Below are 11,734 nucleotides of genomic sequence, written 5' to 3'. Positions count from 1 at the left end.
CTATTACATAAAAATCAACTTCCTTATTTGTGAGAATATTGTATATTGTGCACATTGGGTCCACATTATATAGATCAATATGGCAGTGTGCATATGTTAGTGTGTGTGTGGAAGCAGGGTGTAGGCAGTACAGGAAACATTTCAGCTGTGAAGAGAGTAAAGTAAATTAATGACTGAAAATTGAGATTATCAGCAGATGCTCGTCACTGACATCGCAGGCTACAGATAAACAAGAAACAAAGAGAGGGAGTTTTCAAAACCATCATGCATGCAGTATGCCATTCCAGGAAGGGGAAGATTTACAAATTTGCAAATAAAGAAAGAAGGAACATAGGGGATCATTTGGCACATGAGCAAATTAAAAATTCCCCGAGTACCTGGACAAAGATGTATATAAGAGCCAGGGGCACTATGACAACAGCAAAGATGGGTGTAGTGGAAACGATAACTAACAACGTGGAGAGAGAGACAAAGAAGGTTCCCAGGAACATGAGCACAGTAGCTGGCAGAGCCTCGTCTATCACGTAGATGTCCTTGGAGAAGCGGTTGATTATGCGTCCTATAGGCGTGGTATCAAAGAAAGACTGGGGCGTGTGAAGTTTGTTGGTGAGCAGGTTGTGGTGCAGCTTCCTGGCTGCGCTGATGTTCCCCATTGCTAGTGTGAAGGAAGAGATCATGACCAGGATACCTAGGATGAAGTTGTATCAGAGGAGGAGTAGAGGAAAAGACACGAGAGAGGAGGGTATTTAATGTGTTAGAGCAATGGAATCACTTATAGATAAAGGCATCATCTGTCCTGTGTGTAAAGATGTCAAGGCAACAGTTCACTGAAAAAGAGACAGCAGCACCAACTTTTGCATTACACCTATAACACCCGGGATTAGAACCAAAACCATCTACAAGCATTAACACTGCAGGCTAATTATTCAACGTAGTGCTTGTACTTGGGTCTTTGTATTAGAGCTATTTTTGGCAGCCCCCCTCCAGTGAGATTACCAAAACAACCCCTGCAAAGCAAATACATTCAGTTATTTGCAACAAACTCGGCAACCAGAAGCCGTGGAAGTAGCATTTGGCACCATGTAGCTAAAGTAGCTGTTCAGGTTCAAAAAGAATGTTAGCACCATGATGTGACAGCACACTAGACCTAAAAACACAGGATGTGTCTTTGTGCAAAAAGGAAGTGTTTACAAAATTATATAAATACAACAAACAACAAATTCATGACATAACTGGAGTAAAAGGATAAGGCCAGCGATTTAGTTTGTGGAACTTTTTAATTAGTCCAGTGCCTGTATTTTTCATAATTTTCATATAGAAACATTTCACACTGATGTCTTAATAATAGTTTGCAGACAATAGTAAAGGTCCATGTAGGGATGTACCGATGCCACTTTTTCACACATTGAGTAAAAGTACATTTAAGTACTTGTTGATACAGAGTACCAATACAAGTATAATATCTAATATAATATAGTGGACCGTATTGATAACATTATCAAAACCTAGTAAATCACCAGCCTTATCCTCTAACCACCAAACATTCACTAGTCTCATTCATTGCTTGATGTGATGCTTACCTTGTGCAATGCCCAGTGCTGCGTACACCCCAACCCTCATATTAACATTCTCCTGAGTTTGATTTGTTGAGGCGTCATTGGTCCACTGGCTAAGCCAGATGTTTGCACCAATAGCTGCAGCACTTTGGCAGCCATACAGGAAACAGATGACTACTGACAACAGTGGTCCCACTGCTTTGGCATACTCCAGGTACACTTTAGTTTTTACCTGGAGATAAGAATGAGCACAGACTGTATAAAAATACAATTGGAATTTTATATTTCTATAAAATAACAATAAATAGCAATAGTATGATATTGCAATGCTATGAAAATCTTTTGAGAACCTAATGGTAAAAAGGTTTAATAGTTAAGTTCAGGTCTTATTTAATTTACTGTATGTTGAAGTGGAATGTCTTCTGAAAAAATAATAACTTACAATATCAAAAATAGGCAATTATTTTACATACAAGAGCGACAACATGATGGATTTTAAGGCTGTGGACCCAGTAAATAACACTTACAATATAAAAGTGTGTCTGAAAATAGAAGTAAACAATTAAAGCAATAGGCTTAAGAAAGACAAGGAATACAGGTTTAATAAACTGACCCTGCCAGTTTCTGAAGTCTCTGCTTGGATCAGTTTCTCCACCTCTTGTGGTTTCTTTTTCTCTTGTGGCTCACTGTGTTTTCTCTGGCTGCAGCTGTGTTTCCGCACTGAACGTGACCTCAGGTTTTCTCCCTCTGCTGAAATGATGCTGATTTGTCTGTGAAAGGGAGAGGAGGGAGAAAGTGTACAGCGAGGGATTTGGCACAAAGCAAATGGAAGAAAACATCTAATTACAATATAACTATATTTAAGGCAATGTATATAAAGTGGTTCTGATACCTTATGAAATTTCTCTTAGCTTCATTGATCACTGGTTCATTGTCCACCATGTCGGTGTGGTTGCTAAGGGCATCTTCAGGGTACAATTCTTCATCTTCAATCAAGTCCTCTGTGTATTGAGAAACACAAAATTAAAGATTGCCAACAAAGAAGCTCAATCATTCATTGTTCGCACACAAAACAGGAGTAGGCACTCTACCCGAGGCCTCTTCCTCCTCTATGATGTCCTCCAAAGAGTAGTTCCGGAGAAACTCTGCGAAGGCGCCGTTCTGTTTGAGCAGCTCCTGATAGGAGCCCATCTCTGACACCCGGCCCTCCACCATCACCATTATGTTATCCACCTGAGGTAGGAAGCTGATGCCGTGTGTCACCAGAATACGTGTCTATAGAGTCAAAAGAACAAAAAAAAAAAAGCTTCTAGTACTTTTTATTACACTATGCTACACAAATATAGTAATATAATAACACCTTTTATTACAAGGTCAGTAATACAGTTCGTGCTATAATATTGTGCATCCTCTTTCCTAGCAGAAACCAGTGACACAGGAACTCCACCAGCCCCTTAAGGGAAATTAGCGTCATAAATATAAAAAAACAAACAGTCATAAACTGATACAACTTCCTCTGTGGTAAAAAGATAATAGAAAGCTTCCACTGTTGAGTCTACAGCTACGCTAGAAGCTCTGTGAGGCTCAGGCACGGTGGCGCTTTGACCTAAACCTTTAAATATAAATTTAATGTCAGCATAATTCCAGAGTCATCCATCCTAGTTTAGCATTTTAGCAATTAGCTAATACTAAACACTAAGGCTGATGGAAACATTAGTTTGCAGTTATTTGTATATAAAAACTACGGCTGCTCTATAATGGCAAAAAGCCTAATCACAATTATTTTCGTTGCTTGCTGTCTTGTAGCGCATGGTAAAGCAAGTTTGTTCGTCTGCTCATGAACACTTTGTGTAAAACTTATTTTGAAAAAGCATATTTCTGTCACTCACTTTGCTGCAGTTTATAGTTATAGTCCAAAGACTCTACAAGTAGATTCTGTTAGATATATAGTTTTTATAATGGTTGGAAGCCACAATCTTATTGGAAATAAAAAATATATTAGTTGTTGTTCAGACTTTTAGAGTCAGATTCATGACAGTTCCATGCAGCAGAGGGAATTACATATTATGACAAGGGCTCAAAGTGACGGCAATTTGTACTATATGCACTGTAATTCATTTAGCTGTGTATGGGCTTGATTTGTAACATTTCATGATTTTGGATTCAGATTCTTCTCACCTTGCCCTTTAGCACCCCCTCTGGACCAATGAGCTTGTCAAAGATGTGTTTGGCCACGTGGGCATCCACAGCAGACAGTGGATCGTCCAACAGGTAGATATCAGTGTCACTGTACAGAGCTCGAGCCAGACTCACCCTCTGTCTCTGCCCCCCAGAGAGGTTGATGCCCTGCATAGTTGAGACAGAGATGCTTTCACCACAGATAATAAAGATTTCGTTACACAAGTAATTACAAAAAGTGTCTGAAGCCAGATGTTAAAACAGACATAAAGAACAGCTGAAGGGACTCTGCACAGTAAAAGAAAGAAAATGAAAGTGCTAGTCTTTTGTACCTTCTCTCCTATCTCAGTCAGATCTCCACCAGGCAGCACCTCCAGGTCAGGGGTTAATGCACAGGTTTCCAGAACGCAGCGGTACTTCTGCTCATTGTAGGGTTTTCCAAACAGGATGTTGTCCCGCAGCGTGGCATTCTGTATCCACGCCTGCTGAGGTACGTATGCCACTGACCCCTGAGGAGAGAGGCATACAAATGTTTCTTTACATAATGAGAGATCACATTTTGACAGGCCATTAAGGACGTTTTTATATTTATGCGCATCTTTTAAAAAAAATATAAGTATGTGTGTATGTATATGTATTTAAATAACAAAATATAAGTAGTTTTATATTCTTTTCTTGTGTCTTATCTTCTCCAAGTCATTGATGATGTTAGAACTGACGTTTCCTAATTTCCAAAGCTGAAATCAGCTGCCCCGCAAATTCGTGTATGTGCAGATAACTATTTGTGAAAACATGCAGAGATGTTGTAGATTACGTAACATCAATGCCCTATCTTACAAACATAAGAGATTCTGTTTGTTAATGCAAACAACCAAGTGTCCTGAAGCTGTGAATGTAAGCAATAAAGCTGCATTACTAATTCTTTTGATAGCTGAGCCTTACATGTAGCTGCTAAATGATGTTCAACGGCAATTTGTTGATGAGCAGGTAAAGTACTGTACAGTGGGTTTTTGAGTGCAATGGCAATGAGACTGAACTAAAACCAAACAAATTGTTGAAAGCTGCTGATCTGCTCCATAGAGCTGAAACTACTGGTGATTATTTCTATGGAGTCATCATTATGCACAGCCTCCTCCACAGCTTTAAAGGAAAAATCAATAAAGTAACCGTGTACTATCTTGTATCGTTAGACAGAACACAAAGGTACCCGAATTGAAACCTCTCCCTCCACTTTCTCCATTTCACCCAGCAGTGCAGAGATCAGGGAGGACTTTCCACAGCCAACGTGGCCCACCACTGCCAGCAGGGAGCCCTGGGGCACCATCACATTGATACTAAAAAACACACAGTCAGCATTCACACATTTTAAAAATAGACTACAGTATGATAACAAAAACACTAAAAAATACAAGCAGAATGAAGAATGTAGCTCTTGATGACATACCTGTGCAGAACAGGGGGATCCTCTTTAGCCCAGGTGAACTTGCCATTGACAACTGTCACTGAAAAGTCTGTTGATCAGGAAAATATCATGTAAATTATAATTATATGTCTGCAGCATTTGAATTCCCAAAAGAACTGATGTCATATGACAGGACAAAAGGCTGAAATAATTTCCTAACTACTGAATTAGTCATCCAAAGGCTCTTCAGGCTCTGAGTCACAGGGTGAAAGTTATAACTAGGAAGCTGTGACTATGCACTCAAGCTTTCTGTTTCAAGGGCCCTTTGAAATAACAACGGAAAACCAACATTTTGACATTTCAAAACTTCTCCTAGCTGCAAACAAAGTCTGCTTTGAGCTCAAAAGGGTAAAAACAGGACATAGGCAAAACAAAATGTTTCTCCAACCTAAATCAAAAGAGTAGTGGTTAATTAGACTTAATTTTACCTGTGGCTGTGTTCTTTCTTTCTACTGAATTTGGGTCCAACTCATCATGACTCAAGAAACCTTGAATTCGCTTCAGTGAGACGCTGGCCTGAGTTGCAGAATAAAAACATTTGCACATGATGGAATCTGCTAAAAAAAAAAAAAAAGCACAGGCAAGGGGAGTAAGATAAAAAAGAAAAAGAAAAAACTCACCTGGACAATGCTGCTGATGACTTGGGGAAGCATGTTTAAAGGAAACCTTAGGATGTTAAAAAGGGAGAGTGACACAAAGGCCTTCTCCGCATCCAGGACGTTGTTCTCATCCACTGTCACATACACAGCGAATGTTGTCAAGGAAACCTAGAAACGCATCAACAAACAGGCTGCTGAGAAATCATGAACCATCGGTTTACATTAGAGCTGAACAACAGTCAGTGCTTTAATCTGAGTGAACCAGAGACTCTGCAATGACCTCATTATCAACAGCTGCTACCATTCATCTCATAAAAGACTTTATAACTACTGACATTTTCTGACCAGCCAAAATTCAGGATTTCATTTTTTCAAATTGATTTCAGATTTCATTAAATATATTACTATAAACATACCACATCTTTCACATCTATAGGAGAACTATAACTTTTTGTGAGGGGCTAAATCAGAGGACCTGTACTTTGAAAAAGAGTTGTGTTATTTGTGTGAGTGTGTGTGTACATGTGGGTGTGTGTTTAGCCAAAATGGACTGAATAAGAAAGAAAGAATGCTGAGTCAATCTAAAAGGGTCTTGTGAAAAGATGCCTCGATTCTTCTCATACTAATACACTCCAACAAATAGTGGCACTATTATCACGATGCCCAATGCGTCTTTTAGACAGCACTTTCTTAACTTTCTTGATCACAGTAAGATTACAGATTACAGTAAGATTACGGTGAGTAATCCTGATGCTGCGAGAGTCACTTTTCCGGAAAAACCATGAGTATACTTGCATTTTGATGTGCAATTTGTTAATTTAAGCTCCAGGCTGAGTGAAGAAAAGAAGAAAAAACAGAAAGCTGTGTAAAAACTGCTGTTTGTTGTTGCATAGCTCTTCCACCTATTAGAATTGTTTTTATATAAATTAGTGATCTCATTCAAAGAACTTCAATAATTTTAATTTCTGTGGCCTTATTAATTTGCAGCTTTATTATTGCATACAATAAATCAAACGTTACCAAAATCAAAAACCAAAATAGGGGTTAACAAACTTACCTGGGAGACTGCTAATCCCCATGATGCCAATATTTGTATTTACAAAAAATTGCTCCCAATATTTTTTGCTCCAAGAATTTCTACACAAAGAAACTCTTTATCATCAAGTTTCTAAATTAGCTTCAACCAAAGCCTCATTTTCATTTCTGACCAAAAACTAGACGATCTCCACACATGGCGAATTGCATTGACAGCTGCCAAAAATAAATTTTGACTTCAAATTAAATCCTCACATGAACCCTAACTGGAATCCAACAAAGTTAATCGTGTTGTCATCAGCAGAAAATAACAAATATAATATAAATATAAACATTGTCATAGAATTGTTTCAGCCGGTTTGGATTTGCTAGGTCACAATCTCCACAGCTGATTCTGACAGTTACCCCTGTTTACCTAATTTCTAAAAACAGCGAGTGTAGAAACAGAGCTCTCAGACATGTGGACTGAGCCTACCAGGAAAGGGGCGCTGGTCCAGGCCATGGTGGACAGTGCACCCAGGTAGGCCGTCTTGCGCAGCACATTGAGCTCTTTCTGACGGATGGCCAGGACCTTTTCTTTAAAGGAGTTCTCCCAGGCGTACAGCTTTAACACTTTAATACCATTCAGGATTTCATTCATGAGCTTGATTCGGGAGTCCTTGTACTGCATCTGCTCCACCTGGTTAAGAGGGACACAAGGACAAAGGCGATGAGAGGAATCCAAACTTCTGTTAATTAACTCTAGAAAAACAATATAGAAAACTAAATTAAAACTGGATGTTTATTACTTTAAAGTGAAGTCCACATAATTAACTTGAAAATCATGTTGAATTATATGTATAATACTATTACAGCCGTGCAAACGAATCAGTGCATTCAAACACAGAAAAAAAATGTATTTTTATGTAATAATAAAAAATAGCATTGAATGTGTAAAACAGAAACATAGCAAAGCATGGCATGGAATAAATATTAAACATGTACAATTTTGTAAAACAAAAACTTCTGTGATGTTGAATGAAAATTTAACTAATTTGACAGTTTATACCTGGTAGGCTCGGGTCTTCATGGCAATAACGGCGTTAAAGGGGATCAACATGATCATGACAGCCACCCCAGCCAGTACAGAAGCACCAAGATACTGCAAAATATAGAACGGTCAATTAATAAGTGGAAATGTTTTTCAAAATAAATGCAGAGAAGTGCAGAAAAATTCCCCTTTGTCTAACAAACACAATGTGTACGTGTAAATAAATATGGAGGGTAACGTCCATTCATTACTACACAGGTTTATTCATGACCCCATAATCCATGTGTAATTTGTGCATGTACCTGACAGAGGAAATACAGCGCCAGCATAATCTGAAGAGGAGCAGACCACAACATGTTGAGAAAGGTGATGAGGTCCATGAACCTCTGAGCATCCACAGACATCAGGTTGACTATCTCTCCCACTGTAGATGAACGTTTGGCAGCATTAGTTATCACCAGTGCCTGCAGAATAATGAGGGGGAAACCAATGTAAAACACAGTTATCTCCTCTAGAGTAAAATCTTTTACGACATCGGTGCATATGCATTACAAAACCGGTCCGAAAATTAATGTGCAACCATTTCTTGCATACCTTCCTGTAGATAGCTCCTATCACAGCTGTGCGTACATTCATGCCTGTGACAAAGCAGTACTGAAAGTGATGGTGGAGCATGAGGGTCTGCAGGAAGGCCGCGAAGAACATGAGGAAGGCCAGTGTGTAACCCCACCAATCAGGAACACCCTTCTGTTTCGTGAAAGAAATAAGCATCCTGTAAAAGTGAAGGAAAAAATTCTTGGTTTGTGGGTAAAATGCATGTAACATTATGCAAAGCATTTCCACAAGTTAGCATAAGCACATTACCCATAGGTTGGAGTTTGTAAACTTGTGTGACAGCATGTTTTATGTAGATTTAAGAAAAGAAGTTTAAATAGCATTTAGTAATCTTCTCAGTGAACTACTTTAGAGCTAAAGTTATTTTAGTTTATACTTATGTCATATCTTAAATAGTAAATGACCATTTATATAACGCTTTTATCCAAAGCGCTTTACAATGGTGCTTCTCATTCACGCATTCTCACACACACACACGGTGGTGGTGTCATGCAAGGTGCTCGCCTGATGCACCCGGAGCTACTTGGGGTTCAGTGTTTTGCCCAAGGACACTCCGACACATATCCAGAGGGGACCACAAACTGAACCACTGACCCTGTGATTCGTGTACAGCTGCCAACTGAGCTACAGTCGCCCCTAAAAGCCCCTAGTTACTACACCTTTGAATTGGGGAAATTCTTCCATTCTACTATTACTCACTAGTCACACCTTATTTAACTGGCTCAAGTGTGCTGGCCCAGTATATATCTGCAAAACACTTCCTTTAAACAAGCAGAAGGAGCTTGGACTCCGCTTCGAAATTTAAGCATTCACTTTAACACTAAACAAGTGGCAGATATAATAACTGAGAATTCCCCACATTGGCAGTAATGTTAGCAGAACTGTGGGATCTTGTTAAACAATTTGGTTATCTTTGCATGCTTTTAGCATGCTATAACTGTGTAGTGCTTACCTTGTAGTCGCACTAGACAGTCGTAATCATGTTTATTTGCTTTTGGATCCTAGTGCATATACATTTAGACGTGGCAATGCAGAAGTTCTGCTACAATAATTCCAGTTGTTGAATGCAAAGAGCTATCCTAAACCAATGGACACGCCGAAATGGAAATATCTGGTTGTACTGAATCAAACAAAAGCGATAAAACTCACAAAAAAAAACCCAAAAAACATTTTAGATTTGGTGATTTCTTCACATACTGACAGGACCAGCAAGTGTTTTCTTTTCAACACTTCCTAAACTCAAAAATTAGTAGTATATATGATCATAAGCTTCAGTTTTAAAATAAAATGTAGAACCAGTACTGCAATTTACTACTTTAGATAAATATTATGCTCTGTAAAAGTTCTGTACTCCAAAATGATCTTATTAATTTTCAAACACATGAATGCACACAAGAAAACTATGTGATCAGCCATTTCTGATATCTGATATTACTGATCATAATATGTAGATAACACTTTCACAGAAGAGGTGTTATCACTGTTTACACACACACACACACACACACACACACACACACACACTAGAAGATTAAAACCGAAACATATGTTTGTCTTTTTGCATGCTGGTTTGCATAAACCAAACCAGCATGCAAAAGCACAAACACAAAACGCAAAATGACGATGTAAAAACAGGATTCAATAGCACCGGAACAATAGCAGGTTTGTAGTGTTTGTGCGAATATATTTTAGCAGTGGAAACTTCCTGCAATGATGTTATTTTTTTTACCTGAGTAGTTGAGGGTTAACAAAAGTGATCATATCCTGCAGGAGTTTGAAGCCTGAGCCAATCAGAAAGTAGGGTCCAAAGGCTTTGATGAGGGCACGTAGGAAAGATGGCTGCCGGGGAGCAGCTTTCTGACTGGACAGCAGCACCTCCACTTCCTCAGGGTTGCTTTCACCTCCACCCCCTTCTCCTGCGACGTGGTTGGTGGTGGAAGCGGGGGGCTTGGAGTACACAGCCTGGCTGGGCTGACTGTGTTGACTGTCGACAGAGGGGTTGGGAGACCACCAGAGGTAGGACAGAGATGGAGAGAGAAAGAGAGAAAGTTATCATGGTATAAAGAACTAATCGGTACTGGGAGGTAACGGTGTCACCAAGGGCTTCACATGCCAAATACTGCAACTGTCTGAAGAGAAACCAAGATGTGAGATCTACTTTACAGTCTTGCTTTAGACCAAGTGTAATTTCTCACAGGATAATTCACTGAGGATGGTAAATTACTAAGAGATGGTTGGTTGGAATGAGACAATGTATTAATATATTCTAGTAAGACGGAAAAAAATTCCACACTTGTCTCTGAGACACAGAATATATTTAAAGCTGCTATGATAAATATTTTAATGTTAACTATTAATCACAAATGTACTTTAACCCTTAATAATGATAATAATAATAATGATAATAATAACAACAACAATAATAATAGGAAAGCTATAGTTTTTTGGGGGGGTGGGGCCAATAGGCAGCTTTTTTTTAAACCTATAAAAACCTATAAAAAGCCTTTTTGCATTAACTTTTCAAACATTAAATCTATCTAGAAAAACTGAACAAGTAGTAATGTCAGACAAAAAAAAAAGTAATGTTGTATCACATTACTAAGATAAGAATCACTTATCTTTAAAGAACAAATTAAAAACAACAAGTTAAAAAACATGTTAATTTGCTCTTACGCTACCAGACAAATGCAAGATGTGAAACTACACCAAACCTAATCTAACACCATCTCAAAATAGAGGAGTCAGATTCCAGCGGTGCACTAATTAGTGACTACAGTTTAACAGGACAACTGCAATGGAATTCAACTTAACACCAAACAGGTTTGCAGACCCAAAATGAAAAGGCCTAATCAGGCATTTCCCATATCATTTTACAAGTCATTCTCAGTGGGAAATTACAATAAAAACCTGACAGGAAAACTGCAATACACAGAGAGGAAGCTGCCTGATGGAGCTCAGTTCAGTCAACTTGTTGAGTATATGCGCATGAAATTGCCTTTTTGCTGTAGCACTACAATCTGTGGATGTGCTGTTCTTAGGTAAAACATTTACGCTGTGGAATGCAAGATTACACACATGGGTAACCTCATGCAAAACAGTAGGAGATTTAGTTAATCCTTCAAGGCTCTGACATTAAAACCTAAAACACTCTTAACATTTAGAACAAGTGAGCGCAACAACAGGAAGCAAAGCTGTTACTCCATTCTGTCTGATGTCTGCCGATGAGATATTCTGTATGGTGTAGCCTGTGTGTTTCAAT

General features: G+C 38.7%; 1 protein-coding gene across 10 annotated transcripts in view; it reads right to left on the bottom strand.

Moving 5' to 3' along the window:
• abcc3 (ATP-binding cassette, sub-family C (CFTR/MRP), member 3) overlaps window positions 1-11,734 on the bottom strand; it is a 38,196-nt gene that overhangs the window by 8,552 nt on the left and 17,910 nt on the right. For 4 of the 10 annotated variants that reach the window (XR_010911804.1, XM_067487528.1, XM_067487530.1 and 1 more), the window contains exons 8-22: window positions 10,205-10,459; window positions 8,455-8,632; window positions 8,163-8,324; window positions 7,879-7,971; window positions 7,306-7,509; window positions 5,817-5,963; window positions 5,625-5,712; window positions 5,179-5,245; window positions 4,942-5,068; window positions 4,067-4,243; window positions 3,735-3,902; window positions 2,648-2,831; window positions 2,449-2,557; window positions 2,170-2,326; window positions 1,581-1,788 (exon numbers count right to left, since the gene is read on the bottom strand). Coding sequence is in view for 7 of the 10 variants with exons in the window: in XM_067487528.1 (XP_067343629.1) it covers window positions 1,581-1,788; window positions 2,170-2,326; window positions 2,449-2,557; window positions 2,648-2,831; window positions 3,735-3,902; window positions 4,067-4,243; window positions 4,942-5,068; window positions 5,179-5,245; window positions 5,625-5,712; window positions 5,817-5,963; window positions 7,306-7,509; window positions 7,879-7,971; window positions 8,163-8,324; window positions 8,455-8,632; window positions 10,205-10,459 (2,324 nt within the window). In the remaining 3 variants the exon portion in view is untranslated. Of the gene's footprint in view, window positions 1-377; window positions 689-1,580; window positions 1,789-2,169; window positions 2,327-2,448; window positions 2,558-2,647; window positions 2,832-3,734; window positions 3,903-4,066; window positions 4,244-4,941; window positions 5,069-5,178; window positions 5,246-5,624; window positions 5,713-5,816; window positions 5,964-6,590; window positions 6,626-7,305; window positions 7,510-7,878; window positions 7,972-8,162; window positions 8,325-8,454; window positions 8,633-10,204; window positions 10,460-11,734 lie in introns of those variants that run through there. The other 6 variants (XR_010911805.1, XM_067487529.1, XM_067487527.1 and 3 more) reach the window with 4 other exon arrangements.

The sequence above is a fragment of the Channa argus genome, chromosome 20, assembly GCF_033026475.1.
Source record: "Channa argus isolate prfri chromosome 20, Channa argus male v1.0, whole genome shotgun sequence".
NCBI lineage: Eukaryota > Metazoa > Chordata > Actinopteri > Anabantiformes > Channidae > Channa > Channa argus.
The sequence above is the reverse complement of the archived record's forward strand: the minus strand, read 5'-3'. Positions and strand labels throughout refer to the sequence as shown.